This window comes from Typopeltis vanoorti, chromosome 24 (assembly GCF_054136105.1).
Source record: "Typopeltis vanoorti isolate ZY-2024b chromosome 24, IOZ_Tvanoo_1.0, whole genome shotgun sequence".
NCBI lineage: Eukaryota > Metazoa > Arthropoda > Arachnida > Uropygi > Thelyphonidae > Typopeltis > Typopeltis vanoorti.
In genome coordinates this window covers 35,851,034-35,869,660 of record NC_143572.1, presented here as the reverse complement: position 1 = coordinate 35,869,660, position 18,627 = coordinate 35,851,034, and the positions used below count along the sequence as shown (strand labels likewise).

Genomic DNA, 18,627 nt, shown 5'->3' with positions numbered 1-18,627 from the left:
TCGAATCAAGAGGTGATTGCAGCTGTAGAGGGGTATTTTGCAGATCTTACTGAGAACCACTTCAGGAACAGGATAATGGCACTGGAGCATCGCTGGAATAAATGTATTAGTCTTAAGGGAAATTATGTTGAAAATTAAAAATAATTTTAAAATTATAAATTCGTTTTTTCATTGTTAGGTCTCAAGAACTTTTCAGACTGCCTCCATATATGTAAAAAAATATATCTTGAGGGAGCTGATAGTAACTCTATCACAAGATAGTCAAGGACCTTTCAAAGTAGAGACATTTAAATTTCATTAGGCATAAAATTTTCACAAAGAATGCTATGATATAGACTTGGTCAGAAATCACTCAGGAAACACATACCAGCTGCTTGGCAAAGAAAGATGAATTCTAAAATGCTTGAACAATAGGGTTTTGTTCCCAGGAATTCATCATCATCAGCAAATTCCTGACATGTACCCTCAAGGGTGGGGTGTACAGGATATGATAGTACTACATGAAAAATTTACATCGTTACTAACTTCCTATCTACAGTTTTCCTCGAAATCAATCTGTTCCCTGTCAAGATTCCAACATTGTCAGATCTTATATTTCAATCTTCTAAGGCACATTTTACCGTAATAACCCACCTATATCTTGGTCTTTCTCTGGGTCTTTTTCCTGCCAACCTGACAAAGAACACTTGTTTTGTTAATCTTTTCTCTCCTATTCTTTTAAATGACCATACCACCTGAGATTAGCTTTGCTAACATATTCCTGGATGCTAACAATGTCAAGTTCTTTCTGAATATCCCCGTTTTTAATATGATATTGCCATTGATGCCATCTGTTTATGTCCCTAATCTTTCTCAGCACTTATCTGCAGTCTCGTCAACAACACTTTGGTCAAGTGTTTTACTTCTAACCCAGCTCTCAGATTCGTAAGTTAAAATTGGTTTGAACACTGTCTTGTATACAGCTAATTAAGTGTTTTGACTAATTTCTCTCTTATTCCATATACATTTATTCATTTGACTTCCTATCATATCAGCTTTGTTGATTCTGTTGTCTATTTCCATATTTAATTTACCATCTTCACTAAAAATTGTGCCTAAGTAGTTGAAATGTTTTACTTGTTCTATAGTTATTGAAAATATCAACTGCATTCACAATGCTTCTGCCTATTTTCATTGTCTTTGTCTTGTTAACCTTTATACCATATCTATTGCAACAGTTATTCAATTTAGTCAGGGAATCTTGCAGACTTGAAGTGGATTTATTTAGAAGTATAACATCATCTGCATAAAGAAAGAGCTGACATCAACATCTCCAATTTTGATATCAGGTTTAATACCACTTTCCATCATAATGTGATCTATATAGATAATGAATAACAGATGGGATAATCAGGGCTGTCGCCAGATTAGATCGCGCCCTGAGACAAACAACTAAATATCGCCCCTGATGGATTATAAGACAAAAATATAAGAAAATCCCTAATTACTATTTTGATTTTATTACAAGAGAAACATTAATGCAAAATGATTACATAATAATATTAATTAAATGTCTGCACTACAGGGATATTGCACAATAAAACTATTTATAAGCTCTTCTAAAGTTAAATTATAAGCTATGTCCGCCTCTATTGATATAGTTGCTAGACCAACTAGTCTTTCTTAGGTCATTGCTGTACACAAATAATTTTTAATCAGTTTAAGCTTGGAAAAATTTCTTTCCCCACTTGCTATGCTAACAGGAATTGTTAGCACAGCAACAGCGCCTACTGCAATATTCCTGAACAAGCGCCTCTATTAAGCTGTGCTGTGAGGCAGGCTGCCTCTATGCTACACCCTGTCGATGGTACTGAGGATAATGTACATCCTTGCCTGACACCAGATTTCACATTAAACCAACTTTCTGTACTTCCTTCAATATAACTGCTGACTGACAACTCAAATAAAGACTTAAGTACTGCTTGATATAATGGCTCACTGACCCCATACAAGTGTAGTGTTTTGAATAGCTGCTCTCTTGGCACCTTGTCATATGCTTTTTCCAGATCTACAAAACTCAAATATAGATCTTTGTTATATTCCCATGACTTCTCAGCTATTTGTCGTAAAGTGAAATTCTGATGCTGACAACCTCTAATTGTTCTTCACCAAGCTTCTCTTCCACAATCTTTCTCAACCGTTTCTCTTCCAGGAATTCTCAGGATGAAATTCCCAGGAAATTTCTAATTTTCTTTTCTCGAGTTCTGAGAAAAACAGCCTGTGATTCAAAACAGTTCATAAATTTACATTTATAAATCTAAAACAGAAAAGTGTCGAACTTGTTTTAAAGGAAGCACTGAGGAAAATATGAAGCTGAGCCTTCATGTGTCTCAAAAAGAATTAAGGCTGATCAATTTTAGTAAGAACAAGAAAGTTTTCTGCATTGTTCATTCATATGCTCAAACATTTTTAATTCAGGATTAATTCATCATCATCATCATGTAGCTTCCTCAGTGAGAGGGTGCAGCACCATGTTCTTCCATCCAGTTCTCTCTGTTGGTGGTGGCTTTCCTTTTTGTTTCTGCATAGCCACATAATCTTGTCCATGATCTTATATCTTCAAACCATGTCCTTCATTTTTTACCTCTTGATCCTTTTCTCATAATTTTTCCTTCTAAAACTGTTAGTATTCTCTGTCCTGCTGAACCGCTCAGTTCATGTCCTGCCAAGCTCATCTCTCTCTAGATCATTTCCTGTAATAAAGATCATTGTTCTCATTTTCTGTAGGACATCTGTATTTGTCGCATAATCTGTCCATGAGATCTTCAGAGCTCTCCTATGGCACCACATTTCAAAGGCCATTATCTGTTGTCTTACTCTCATCTTGAATATCCAGGTCACACTTCCATATGTAAAAACTGGCCACACTAATGTTCTTATCGTTCTTTTCTTTGTCTCAATACCCACAAAACTTCTAAGCAGATCTTTATTTTTCCAGAAGGCATCTTTAGCTATGGCTGTTCTTATTTTTAGTTCTTTATCTTGCTTTCTATCTGCAGTAAAGCAGGTGCCTAAATATTTGTATTCTGTTGTATCTTCAATTTTCATATTGCTTATGAATATTTCTGGCTCGGATCTATTTTCTTTTGAGATTTTCATAAGTTTGGTCTTTTTTGCATTTATATCTAATCCAAACTCTTTACCTTCTTCAATTAGTAGCTGCAGTAATTTGATTAATTTATTTTGGTTTTCTTCTATTAGAATGGTATCATCAGCATATCTAAGATTGTTGTATTTTATACCATTGATACTACTTCTTCTGTAGCTTGTTTCACTTAAGTAGGATCGCTGTTTGTAGTGAGTCTCCTCCACAACCTCCTGTCTTGGGCTGTAGCCACATCCAAGTTCTTCATCCTCAAGTCCTCCTCCACCATCTCCCTCCATCTCTTCTTTGGCAACCCACACTTACTCCTCCCCTGCACATCTATCTGCATGACCTTTCATCCCACATACTCATCCTCATCACATGACCAAACCATCTCAACCTTGCCTCCTGTATCTTTGCTAGTAAGTTCGTAACTTTCACCGTTCCCCCTTACATAGTCATTTCTCAGATGATCCTTTCTGGTCACAAAGCACATTCACCTAAGCATTCTCATCTCTGCTACCTTCATCCTGCTGATGTTATTTTTCCTCAGGACCACAGTTTCCATAGCATACGCCATAGCTGATCTCACTGTCCTGCAGATTTTGCCTTTTAGATTGATTGGCACCGTCTTATCGCATAGCATTCCAGCCATATCTCTCTCTCTCCAGTTCCTCCATCCTGCTTGTATCCTGCATCTCACTTCCTTCTCAGCCTCACCATCCTCTTTCGTTGTTGAACCTAAGTATCTAAAGTCACTGACCTTCCTGATGACATTTCCTTCCAGCTCCAGATCTGTTTCCCTGGCTGCCATCCACTTTGCAACATATATACTCTGTCTTACTTCTGCTCAGTCTCATACCTCTCTCTTCCAGTACTTTCCTAAAACTTTCCAGTTTAGCTGCCACTTCTTCTCTTGATTCTGCACACAGCACGATATCATCTGCATACAACATAGTCCAAGGCACGTCTTCTCTCACCTCCTCCGTCACCACCTCCATCACAATATTAAACAGGAATGGACTTAATACTGAAGCTTGATGCAAGCCAACTGTCACTGGAAAACTTTCTGTATCTCCCAAGCAGGTGTGAACTCTTGTCTTCCCATTTCTGTACATCTCCTGCACCAGCCTGACATATTTCTCTGGTACCTTCTTCTCCCTCAGACACCTCCAGACTTCTTGCCTTGGCACTCTATCATACGCTTTCTCCAGATCAATAAATACTAGATGTAGCTCCCGTTGCTTCTCTCAAAACTTTTCCATCATCTGCCATAACCCAAAGATAGCATCTGTCATCAATCGACCCAGGCACGAAGCCAAATTGCTCCTTTGCAATCTCCACCTCCTTCCTCTGTCTTCCATCAAGAACTTTCTCTAGACTTTTCATTGTGTGGGACATCAACTTTATCCCTCTGTAATTCTTACAGTGTTGTGTATCCACTTTACTCTTGTAGATGGGGACAAGAGTACTTTCCCCCCATTCCTCGATTATATTTTCCTGTTGACAAACTGTTATTAACAGGTCCAACAGCAGGTCAATTCCCTCTTCCCCCAGTGCCTTCCATGCCTCCACTAGGATCCTGTCGGGGGGGAGGGGGGGGCACCAATTTTCCATTCTTCATCCTCTTTATGGCCTCCTTCACTTCCACTCTATTAATGTTCTGCACTATCCCCTCATAAGGCTCCCCATCTTCTCTGTGAGCCCTTGCATTTTCTTCATTCAAAAAGCCCTTATACTAATTCCTATTTTTTGTTTTTCAATCTTTTTCATTACTGTCTCACTATACATATTAAATAAATTTGGTTAAAGCATAACTTTGTCTAACTCCTCTTTTTATTTTCACTTCAGAAGAGTCTCAGAGTTAAACAGCAGCATTTTCTGTTTGGTGTAACTCATTTTCATAATCTTAAGTAAATGATCTTCTATGTCTAATTTATTTAATATATTGAACATTTTATTATGTTTTACCCGGTCGAAGGTCTTCTGAAAGTCTATGAAGCATATGTATATGTTCCTATTTCTTTCAAGTGATCTTCCTATTAGTATTTTTAGTTCCAGGATAGCATTAATGGTTCCCATTTTGCTTCTGAAGCTTTACTGTTGTCACTCAATTCACCGATTAAGGCTCTTTCAATTTCTTTGTTAACAATGGTTAAAATAATTTTAGATACATGAGATATTAGGCTCACAGTTCTGTAACCCTTGCAATATTGTGCATTATTTTTCTTTGGAATTGGTATGCAGATAGATGTTGTAAAAACTTCAAGTAATTCTATTGTTTTATAGATGTCCTGAATGGATTCCACTAAATAGTTGTTATTATAGCCAGTCAAAGCTTCCAGCAGTTCATAATTATAATTATGTGTTGTATCTCCTTTCTTGTTGGTAGAGTGGTATCTGTTGCTACATTTAACTTAAGGTGTCATGAATCATCTTATGATAATTTCCCATGATAATCATAGAGATCTGATAAGTACTCCACCCATCTTCCATTTATCTTTTCCTTATCAATGATTATGTTTCCATCCTTGTCTTTGATGTTATCAGACTGTGTACGTTTTGCTTTTCCATTAAGTTCTTTCACTTTCAGGAATGCTTCTCTAGTTTTGTTCTTATTTTGTAATTCTTCTATCTTGGTGCAGTGCCTATTTATCAAGTTTTCTTTCATTCTCCTGCATAACTGTTTGATTCTTTTATCCAATGTTTTATATCTTAATCTTTCTTCTTCATTTGCTCCTCTTTTCCATGTTCTTTCATCGATAAGGTCGATTATTTCTTGTGTTATCCATAGTTTTTCTTTCTTTCTTCATCTTTATTGATGTGGTTTTTAGCAGATGTTATGATAGCTGCTTATAGTTTATTCCACTGAGAGAGTTCATTTTCATTTTGCAACTGTGCAAACAGCAGTTCTGAAACATTTTCATTAAATTTTGATTTTACTATTGGTTTTGATTTTGTATCATCTGCAGATCCCATTTTAGGGGTTGTTTTCTTTTAATTTTTATTGTTTTCAGGCGAATATTCATCTTCATTAAGACAAGTCTATGATCAGATCAACAGTAAGCACTTGGCATCACCTTTGAGTTCTGTATTCCATTAAAGTAATGTTTATTGACCAAGATATAGTCTAACTGATTTTCGTATCTTCCATCCGGACTTTCTCATGTGTATTCGGAATCAGATCTGATTCTGAATTCCAAGTCGAAATGGACCCACGTGTGTAGATGTTCTCTCTGATCCAACTTTTGCATTCATCACCCATAGGTTTAATTCGTGAACCCCAAAAATGTTCAGCTGATATTCTTATATTTGTAAGTCGACAATATTTTGACTAACATATATGTTTTCTGCTTTAATGATAGATGAAGTGAGGGTGATACAGAAATTTGGATGCGAAAGCTCATTTGAAAATTTGTCTCTTGATCATGCTGACCACCTGTATGGCATGATTAGTTGTTTATGTGTTTTTTTTTTTGAAATATAATAAATATATGCAAAATAATTTTCATAAGTGAAATTGTATAGTCCCAAAAAATCCCAGGACTTGGTAAAAAAAAATGTCTCAAGCCTTGGGAATGTAAAAAATAGCCAAGACTCAGAAACCCTATTGAACATCTTATGTATTAAATAAAAACACAGCCTATTATATAACTAAATTCAATAAACTATTAACTAACTTCAAAAACTTAATAGCCCTGCTAAAGCCACTTTTAAATAAATAAACTCCAGGCCAAGAAGTAGAACAATACCAAAAATGACATGAAAATTAAAGAATTTTTGTCAGTTATTGCTGATGTCATTGAACCAAATTTTGTGAAAGAAATCAAAGACTCCAGAAAAGTAGAAAAGTGAGTCTTATTTGTCTACATGCCTTCACAGATATTTCAAATGATGAGAATGTATATGAGATATATACATAAAAATTGAAAGAGGCATTTACTTTCACAATTCTTCTCCAAAACTCAACAGTTGCTGAGTACATCAGACAGTAAAATGAACAAGTTTTTTCTTGCTACAGAAAACACAAAAACTAGTAATTGGTTAACAGTGGGAAAACTGACATGCATGATCTTATATCAACATACTGTATTATAGATAATTTGAATGTAGCTGTTTTAGTTTCTATTAAAGGTTTTCTTTTGTTGCTGAAATTGAAATGGTGGAGAAAAAATTATATATACCTTTCACCAGACTTCAATAAAAAAAGCAAAAGAATTGGGAAAAATAACAGCCATTCATAGTATCCATTCATCAAATTTATTGAAAGTGATCACAAATCTTATCAAAAATTCTTAAGTTCAAGTATCAGTATTCAGTAATGTCTAATAGAGTGGGAACAGAGTATTCAGTAATGTCTAATAGAGTGGGAATAGAGTGAGACTGCATTTATTAAGAACTACTTTGCAGTGATAATGCATTTGGAAAAATTATGCAATGGAAAAAGAGATGATGCTGCAAAATGAAGACAATCACTTGCAATAAGAATCCTTTTTCTCTTATATTGGTTATCTTTAAGCCTGTGTAGCTCAGTGGATGTGGCGTTTGCACACCACCACGCTAGGCCGCACGAAGGAAGTCTTGGTTTCGAGTCTAGTCGGCGACTAGAGGAAATTTTTCTAAGCCTTTTTTCGACCGGTTCCCGAGTTAGTCGATCTCTGGCACGGGCAAGCAGGTTTTTCCTCCCGGAAACTCGGGTTTTTCGTCCTGTAAACTCAAGAAAATCGACCGTAGAACCCACATTATTTCAGACATTAAATATATTGTGTTAGGGTTAGAGACCACGAGATGGCGGCACATTTGAGCCATCTCTCTTCACTGCGTACCGCTTAATTAGTGATAGCCTTGGGCCATCTGTCTCTGATTGGGTACCAGTGGAGATTGAACTGCCCACTCAGTCTCCAAAAGTTAGATAGGGCTAAATGGCCTTGCCTACTCCCGTATATACGGGAATAAAAAGGCGTTAGCTGATTTTTTTTTTTTTTGGTTATCTTTATTCAAACAACTATCACTTGTTCTTGAAATTGTAGCCGTTATTTTGACAAGGTGGAGATTGTTAATTCATTTTAAATAAATAAACTCCAGGCCAAGAAGTAGATCAGTATCAAAAATGACATGAAATTTGAAGAATTTTTGTCAGTTATTGTTGATGTCATTTGAACAAAATTTTGTGAAAGAAATCAAACCTCATTCACTATGTGAATGAAGTTTTAGTGATGAGGGAAGTTGAGGTCATCAATGAATGTCCCTTCCCTGTTTGTTCCAGATAAATCCCAAGTGGAGTATTTAGCAACAAGGAAGGACATGAGAATCCTTATATAAACAAACTATAAGGTCAGCAGAATACATTTTAAAGACACATAAAGGAAAGGATATTTCTATACAGTTATGTGTAAGGTATAGCAAGAATTAAAGAATGTATCACTTTTGTTTTGTCATAACATTTCTTTGTTTCTAAAGCATTCCCTATAAAACTATTAAATTAGTTTGATACTATGGACAAGAAAAAATTTTTATAGCCCTGCGTAAAAGTGCAGCTTCATATTTTAGAAGGAAAAACAAAAAATTAATAATAAATAAAAAAATACATAAAATAAAAATAAAAAACTTGGCATGATTTAAAATTGCTTGAAAATTCAGTTCATTACAGACATGATTTGAATCATCTCTTGTTCCAACCATGTGATGCATTCCAAAATCACAATGCCCACAAAAATGCTACATTCCACCATAAGTACTGGAAGTAGTAAATTCTAAAGAAAGATAAACAAAAAGAGAAAGACATGATAAAGTGACTTATTTTCCATTAACATCCCAACCGGCCAGGATGTCTATAGATGTTCAGCAAAATCCAGATACGATTCTGTAACACCTATTTAATAATATGGATAAGAAGTGCAATTTGGTATCACTATTTCATCCACCATGGCTGGTAGAGAGGTTAATGTATTAAGTTCAATGGCTGCTGCAGCCATAAATCAAAATTTCACAAGGATAATACAGTTCATCCAATCTCCACAGAGTATACTGACTCTTAAAGTGTTTTGAGTTAATGCTTAATGACATATCAGTGACCCTGCTCTGACATATTAAAATAAACACTTTCAAAGATGCAATTGAAAACATTTTATTTAAAATTTTTAAGACATATGCTTAGACAAATTCAGAATTTGCTAGTTTTCACTTGACTCACCTTTTTCTTTTGCTAAAATTGCTATCATTTTGTTGCTTATTTTCAGTTTTTAGACTTTTTTTAGTTGTCTGCAGTTTAATCTCAGGATCAGCAGAAAGTATGCTGGGGGGGAAAAAGAATTTAATGAAAAAAAATATATATATATATCAATGGAGAAGAAAACAGAAGTCATACCACAGAATTTTAAAAGCAAGTTAAAGGATCACTTTGTTTTTCTCCTCAAATTTTCTGTCTTCTTATTTGTATATCTCCACCCCATTCTTTCTCTTCCCTATTTCTGTGATGATTTCTGGAAATGAAGGTGGTAAAATGAATCTCGCTGCCCAATATGAGACCACCACCCTGTTGAAAGGTGGTAGTCTCACACTGGAAACCTGAAGTGCCTTGAAATTTTCCACATTTGGTCTAGCAGAGATTCCATATTATTTACTTCTTAGACCACTGATAGTACTCATATACTATAAATTCACAACCTCTCTAGTGGTAGGATTCAACATTAAAAAATAAAATAAAAATTAGGCTCTAATTAAAATTTGAAATCATTCAGAGGTGAATTTTTAATAGTCAACATTTCTGTTATTTTGTAAAAACTATCATGACATCTGACCAATTTATATTATAGTAACCAATAAGAATGTCAAAAGTTATAGCAAGTTTATGAAATATCAAAATGATCTAAATAAAACATGACAAATTTTATGGAGATTCTAAATGCCATTTCAATAAATTTCATTCAGCCAGTCAATGAATATCAATTCAAATAATTTTGATAATAATGATCCAAATGAAACCAAAACAAACACATGAGCATCCTAAATCCCAAATACAGGTATCACTTGATTAACGTGATTAATTAATCCCTCGATGTTACCATGCATATTAAAATCGCGTTAATCAAATATAATAACGAATGGTAAAAATTACAATTCGTCCATGATCGATTACTGTATTAATAATTCGTTTTAATTATATATGGTACTCTTTTAGGAAAGATAAAAATGAATGCCAAGTAAATGTTCAATAAATGCTTGTACCTACATTAGTTACTGCAATTTGTTTTATAAAAAAAAAAAAGTTATCAAGAGTCGTTTGAACGGTTTTAGTTTTTTTCCTATCAGCATAAATTCTACGATAACAAGCAAAATGACTCTCTAGACCTCAGCAAACAAGTATTCTTCGATTAACATCCGGATCCATATCCATTACTTACTGCTTAAGCAATTCTAAACTATGAAATATTCCATCCAGTTCTTTGATTGTTATCTCCTTGGGAACCTCATCTTCACATTCCATTTGTTCGTCTTCATATGTGCACTGTTGTTCAATTTCAAGATGATCGTTTGTCACTGAAATCTTTTGAATTTGAATCCAATAATTCTTTAACATCTTCTGCATCAAACACCAAGGTCTCCACCAATTGCAACGATTTCTTCAACCACGTTGTTCACAGAATTTTAAAAACCATTTAAGTCATTAGCGCATTCTGCAAAAGATTTTTCCAAACAGCTCTCATGCAGCTATCAGACACTTGCTCCCATGAGTCATGAATGTTTTCAATCGAGTATTTAATATTAAAATTTTTTCCAAAATTCTTGGAGCGTAATTGAATTTTCTCCTGTTGTTGTTTCTACTGCCTTTTTTTTTTTTTTTTTTTAAGAAAATAGGCTTTGAAAGTTGTAATGACACCCATGTACATGGGTTGCAGCAATGATGTTGTATTTGACAGAATTTTGGTAAATTTAAAGCCGCATTAATTAAAACTTTTGCCACATATATAAAGAGATTGTCATAATTAATTTTGCCATGTTAAGCAAGGGATACCTGTATTCTTAAATTTCGTCGTCATCTGGTAGCATTCTCTAGCAAGAGGGCTACAGCAGATGAGCAGCTCTTCTCGATTTCTCTCTGTCTGTCGCTTCTGTCATTCTTAAACCAGTCCATTCCACGATGTCATTGAACCACTCTCTAGTTGGTCTTCCACGTCTTCTCTTCCCCTCAACTTTCCCTTGTAATATAGTTCTTGTCAGGTGTCCAGAAGAACCGCTCAGAAGATGTCCTGCAAATCTGGTCTTTCTTTGCATAATATTCTTGGGCAGTATTCTTTCCATCCCAACTAGTCTTAAAACTTCTTGATTTGATAGTCTCTCTGTATAGCTAATCTTTTCCATCTTTCTATAACACACCACATTTCCAATGCATTAATTCTTAAATTTAATCCAGCTAATTTTGTCCAAAGGACAAAAACCTATTTCAATATGTTTTTTGTCCCTTTGTGCTCTTGCAAATGGTCTAAGACAGCCCAACAAATTTCTGAAAGATTCCAAATACCAAATTTTGATAAAATCCATCCAGCTAGAGCCCAAGAATCACATGCATATGGGCAGATGAACAAAACAAATCTAAAAGATATTCAGGGCAATTTGTAAAATATACCCAAAATCAAATGTTATAAAGAAGCTGTCAGGGTCTTTTAGTTTCCATTTCTAAGCTTCTGTCACTACACACGCACACACACAGCTTGAAAATTTTTGTGCTAGATCACCAGGCTGAGTGAAGTATCACAGTTACATGCTCAATCCTAAAACTAGTCAATTTTATGAGCTTTTGTTAATGATATGGCTAATTTTTACCAGATGTAACTACCAATACTATAGCAAATATGTTAATTATTTATATAATATAGTCTTAAGGACCATGAGATGACAGTAGTTGTCTGCTGTGCTCTCCTCCCTGGATCCCTGGATGCTAATTGAAATCACTATAGTGTCTATGATTGGCTAAGGGTAGAGACTAGATGTCCACTAATCTTCAAAAGTTGGTTAGGGCTAAATGGCCTTGCCTACTTCTTTTGAAGAATAAAGGGCACTAGTGGAAGTGGAAGCAAGCAAGCACTTACAATATATATTAATATGTTTATCAGAAATGACATTTTGGGAAATTAAAAAAAATTACTACAAAGTTCTAACTTTCCAAGTTTTAATATCCACTATTAATAGTTCAAATTCTATACGTTATACTGTAAAAATAATCATAATTTACAATTTTGAATAGTTTTACAATTGCTTCTCTATGTTAATATTTTATTAGTTTTGGTTTCATAACCACATATAATCGCCACTTGCATTGTGCCTGAATTTCAGATGAGTTGTACTTACTAGATCTAATAGTTGTAATAATTTCCACGTTCTTGATTGTAATTCACATTGTCAAGTATAATGATATCTATCACTCATTGTAAAGACATCCTTTTTTCACCAACGTGTCTTACTGACTTCTAGCTTGCAGTATAGTTGAAGTGTGCATGCTCACCGAGGAGACTGATAGACAGTGGACAGAGAAAGTGTTCAGTATCTGGGTAACAGAGAAAAACAAGAAGAGGGAATGGAAGTTTGAGAATGCAGACCAGAGAATTTTGTTTTAGGAAGTTAAGAATACTTGACAGTTGGAATATATTAACAGAGGATTCTGAAAAGGGAATCTTAGCAAGGAGAATCCTTAGATTGGAAAAGTGAGACTATCAACAAGGTGAATAGTAAATAAAAGGGGATATTAAGTGGGCATCCTATTTCAATGTTCGAAGAAAAGCAAAATGGAAAGTTTCATCTTCTGTCTCAAGGATGCTGGTGATAATTATTTTATCAGAACAAAGTCACTACACTTCATTAAAGCCACTTCTTCTTCTACAGCTTCTCCCACTTAAGTGGGGTCACTGTTTGTTATGAGTCTCCTCCACACCTTCCTGTCTTGGACTGTCACCACATCCAAGTTCTTCATCTTCAAGTCCTCTTCTACCAGCTCCCTCCATCTCTTCTTTGGCCGCCCACACTTCCGCTTTCCTTGCACATCCATCTGCATGACCCTTCTTCCCACATATTCGTCCTCCCTCCTCATCACATGACCAAACCATCTCAACCTTGCCTCCTGTATTTTCACTCCTAAGTTCGTAACTTTCACTGTTCCCCTGACATAGTCATTTCTCAGATGATCCTTTCTGGTCACACCGCACCTAAGCATTCTCATCTCTGCTACTTCCATCCTGCTGATGTTATTTTTCCTCAGGGCCACAGTTTCTATAGCATATGTTATAGCTGGCCTCACTACTTCTATTTTGATGCAGTGTTTATAAAGTAGTAAGAAACTGTTTCTCTCCAGTAAAGAATTTGTGTTTCTTGTAATAAAATTTGCCTAAGGTAAGAATATTTATTCTCAGTGAAACAGTGAGGATGAATGCAACAATATGTGCTAAATAAGGAAACGGTGCATAGTCCTATGGAAGTTGAGAAGTTTTATATTTTGAATAAAGGCTGATAAAGAACTATCTCTAATGAACATTTATTGTCATCATCATCTTTTCAGGGATTTAGGCCCAGTGGCCTGTTCCAGTCTCATTTCATCTTTTCCTTAGTCATGCCTGACTTCTGTATCCTCGAATGTGGTATCAGAGTATTTTTTGGGGTATTTTTTAGTAATTTTTAAACTTATATCAGGACTTGAACTGTCCATTCTTTTGATGTGCTCAAGTCATTTCTTTTGGTATTTGTATACTTTGCCAATACTGAGTCTATTTTTAGTTCTTTACATATTTCTGCGCTTTTTTTTTTGGTCCAGAGAGTAGAGTATACACTGCTGTCCTTTGCAGGAATTTCATTTCTCCAATTTCTATTCTAAAATATTTCAAGATATTTTAGAATTGAGCTATATGCTCAATCAGTCTAGTAGCATATGCTAAACAAAGCAATAACAGAATGAGTCAGTCGGAAAATTACTTTAAAGGACAAAAGATAATAGAGGTCTCCAAAGTATAGTTTATATTTAGAAGGCCTTGGATCCAAACAGTTTTATAGTTATTAATTACAATGTACATAGTTTTATTTAGTTTCATTAAATATGTAGGCTGTTCAATAAGTTATAAGACTATATTTATACAGAAAACAGATTATCTTTAATCGTCATCATTTACATGGTCTTTTTCGAAGTAACTACCGTGAGACGCGATGCATTTATCCCAACGTTGCGTCCACTTCTTAAACACATGTGAAAGTCCGTTTTTTGAGAGTTCTTTCAAAACCACCTCCGCAGCTTTTACACATGCTTTGTTGCTTTCGAAATGGCGGCCTCTTAGTGGTTTCTTGAGCTGAGGAAACAGCCAGAAATTGCACGGTGCGAGATCAGGACTGTATGGAGGGTGTGGTAGGATATCTATGTTGTTCTTCTGCAAAACGTCCACTACACAACCAGCAATATGTGTCCTTGCATTATCGTGGTGCAATAAGAAGCCATTCTTCAGCAATGGACGCTTCCTTTTGACATGCTGTACCATTGTCCGTAAAACATCCGCATAGTATGAGCCACTTACAGTATTCCCGGGTTCTACAGCATGTTGGTAAACAATGCCTTCGTAGTCAAGCAACATTATGGTCATAACTTTACCAGCCGATTTTACAGTTTTTGCTTTCTTGGGGGTAGGCAAAGACGGATGCTTCCATTCACTGCTTTGTTGTTTCATTGTAGGGTCATAGTGATACAACCAAGCTTCATCTGCTGTAATGATGCGTTTTAAGAAGTTTTTGCCTTCTTGTTCCAGTCTTTCTTTCCATTCTGTGCACACATCCACTCGATGCGGCATTTGCTCTGGTGTCAAGAGTTTGGGAATCCATCGGGTGCAAACACATTTCAGTCCCAAATGTTCAGCCATGAGTGAACACTTCCCACAGAAATATTCAGGACAACATGCAGCCGGCGTACTGTAATTCTGCGATCCTCCTTGATGATAATCGCTGCTGTGTTGATTATTGTCTCTGTGATGGACGTTGAAGGTCTTCCCTCACGTTCAAGATCTTCCACATTTTGCCTTCCTTCCTTAAAAGTTTTATGCTAGCGAAAAACACTTGCACTCGACATTGCTTCATCGTGGAAAGCTTCACGTATCATGTTAAAAGTGTCCGATGCCGATTTTTGCAAACGCACACAAAATTTAATCGCATAACGCTGTTCCAAGGATGCTTCCGTTTCGACGACCGGTCGCGGCTCGTAGGCGTGCCGAAACAAGCTTGCGTTTATTCACATGACACTCTGGCACATCAGCCCGTATACACCATCTATCAACCTCTTTTGTTAATACAGACAGCAACATTTCTTTATTCCAGAGAAATTAATATTGTGATGAGTGGTTTCGCGACAATAAAATTAGTCTTATTACTTATTGAACAGCCCTCGTATATTATTTTTTTATTTGGTCTTAAGTCAGGATTCTAAAAATAATGAAGTTAAAAGTCATTGCATCAATCGGATTGAACTCTTGCATATTTACCTAATGCTCGGTGTAAAAAAAGTCTCTTTACAGAGATATAACATAAATGGCAAAGCTGACCTGATATATAACACCATCACTGTTTACAAAATAAGCCACTCAAGCTGTCCACTTGAGCAGCTATTTTAGCATGGCTGTGATATGCCCCTGGGCACTCGCTAAAGATAAAATGATGCATACACATCTTATCCTCTCAGTGGTTGGATCCGTTACTACAAAATTAGTGATAAAACAGGTATTTGATGACAAGCATGCCCAAACAGATGCAATTTGTAGGGTAAAAATATAAAAAACTATTTATGAGATAAAACATGCCACAGAATTGACATTATGTAAATAACATTAATGATTAAAACTTTCCTCTTCTGATTTTCTACTCAACTAAATATTCTCACTTGTCATGGACAAGGAGACAATGTTTTTTTCAAATCCCTATACATATATACTATCATAGTATTCTGTACAACCTTTGAGGGTATCAGAAATATGATGCTGATGATATGTAGATATTTGAGGAGGCACCCACAAGAGGTCATGTTAACATGAACCAACAGTTGGTATTATGTAGACAGGGGCGTGCCAGTAGTGTCCGGTGCTTGTGTGCAAAACTATAGTTGGTGCCCCTATCCCCCCCCCCTCCTCCAATAAAAAAATCACTTTAAAAAAACGTTTTTTCAAGTATTTCTTCCTCTTTGACGCCTTTACTATCCTGGCACCTGTGTGCATTGCACACATTGCACATATGGCCAGCGTGCCCCTGTATGTAGATAACATTCTAATTATCTGATCCCTAGGGATAGAAAAACTAAAAACTTTTGTAACATAATTAAGCCAGTAAAATTCAAAGATCAAATTCATTACAGATATAGATAAGAAAAAGTAACTGTAATTATTAGGTAGTATGATCACAAAAACTGAAGACAAGAATAAATATTTAGTATATATTGAAGAGATTCATACTGATCGCCAATGTTGGAATGTTATCTTTAGTGAATTATGAATATTTCCCGAATAAAAATAGCCACAATTACCTAAATATCATCTGATTTGGTGCTGATGCTCCAGCTCCTTTGGGAGTGGCTTTAAAACAAAAATAAATATAGTGGCCTAACTACTGCAATGTTTAGCACGGTACCTTGAACATATCTTCTATTGATATCTGGAGGAATGTTGCATTAATTTAAGCAGTTTAGAAATAAATATGATTCTCAACAAATTAGCAGGCCAACAAATGTTGAAGAAACACAAGAAACATAATTTCAACAGATCATGTTAATGTTCCTTTCCTCAGGAGAAGGAGGCTTCAAGGAATTATGGCTCCCAGTTCCATGCAATCCCCCCCACACACACACACAAAAAATACGTGAGGATGAAAGTGCAATGTTGGTAAGTTGTCTGGTTTAAAATACTGGCACCAGCACTTTTATCTATCTTAGTAATCATAATATCTTTGTTTGTTTTTAATGATTTGATAGCTGCTAATTCTGTTTTGGTGAAGTTTCTGGACATTGCTTTGATATTATTTAAAATGTTAGAAGTTTCTAATTATATTTTATCATTATCAGCTAGATAATGAAATTATAGAATTTTTCGGAAAAAACTTAGAACGGTTAATAAATTAGATTTCCTTCCAGTAAGGTGTATAAAATTGAACTTATTAAACATTCTAGTTGCTATTGCAAAGTATAAGTAGTGAAAATTCACCATTATCGAGAATGTGACTGAACAGAATGATCAAATGAAGATTCTTTACAGAACTGACCTTCATATCTCCTGTTTGCAGTTGGCTGCTCCTAGAGATATTCACGTTGGTTATATTTGTATGTCAGCTTTTTAAATCTCACTATTGTTTTCATTCTGCGAAATTTGTTTATTTACAGAAAATGTTTGGCCAAGTTGTTGGTGATCCTCATGAGGACATCCCAAATATCAGGATTTATATAAGTGGCAAGTTCATATTTTCAAGGTAATATGATAATGATTAACATCAACATAAAAAGCATCAATGGAAAAGAAATGGAACTAGCAGAAGAACTGGATAAGAACATACAAGATGCTATATTCAGGAAATAGCAATCTGAGAAAAGAAAGAGTAGCTATAATATTAAACACTAAATATGAGGATGATCTTCTTGAATTGCAGGCAATATCAAGTAGAATGATACGGGCTAATATCAGAATGAGGAACTGGACAATGAGACTTATTTGTGCTTACAGTCCCACAGAAGGTTCTACTAAGGAAAATAGTGGAAGAATGTTTTGATGCATTAAAGAAGGCAGCTGACACAACGAAAAAAGGAAAAGTTGGTCCTTGTTGGAGATCTAAACAGCGGAGTAGGAAATGATTACCACACATAAGAATGTTTTGGGAAAATTTAAAGAAAAGAGCAAAGCTAATAATAATGGTAAGTACCTGCTAGATTTTTGCTCAGGACATGGACTAGTTATTACTAACACCATGTTCCGACATAAAAATTTGCACAAATTCACATGGAGAAGTCTCATTGACTATGTTATTGTCGACAGTGATATTTTCCCACTGGGTCAGGACACAAGAGTATACAGAGGATTTAAAATAGGAAGTGATCACCATTCAGTGTTGAGCAGGATAAAATTGAACTTCATATTGAAAAGAAAGGTGTGTAAGAAAGTTTTGAAACAAATCAAAGTTGAACAGCTATCAGATGTGAACTGTAGACTCAAATACACAAACATTGTCAAAGAAACATTGAAAGAGTTTTAAAATAAGAATCAAACCTTGATTCCTGTTTTAAAAAGATTCAGTGGCAAATCTTAAAGAAAACTGAATGATTCAGCCAGAGAGGCATATGGTGAGGTAATTTGCAAGGATAGAAAAATCACAACTCCATTGTAAGCTCAGGAAGTTAAAGAGGCAGTCAAGGAAAAGAAGAAAGCATATCAATAATTTCCTGGCAAGTAAGTCAGCTTGTGCTCTTAGGGAATACAGAGAAAAATGCAAGGAAGTAAAGCATTGTGTAA

At 35.3% G+C, this 18,627-nt stretch overlaps 1 protein-coding gene across 3 annotated transcripts in view; it reads right to left on the bottom strand.

Annotated features, from left to right (window-relative positions):
• The window catches only part of LOC150093104 (uncharacterized), a 95,441-nt gene that overhangs the window by 34,648 nt on the left and 42,166 nt on the right, over positions 1-18,627 (bottom strand). For all 3 annotated transcript variants that reach the window (XM_090413921.1, XM_090413922.1, XM_090413920.1), the window contains exon 4: positions 9,318-9,419. In XM_090413921.1, coding sequence (XP_090270047.1) covers positions 9,318-9,419 — 102 coding nt within the window. The remainder of the gene's footprint in view (positions 1-9,317; positions 9,420-18,627) is intronic.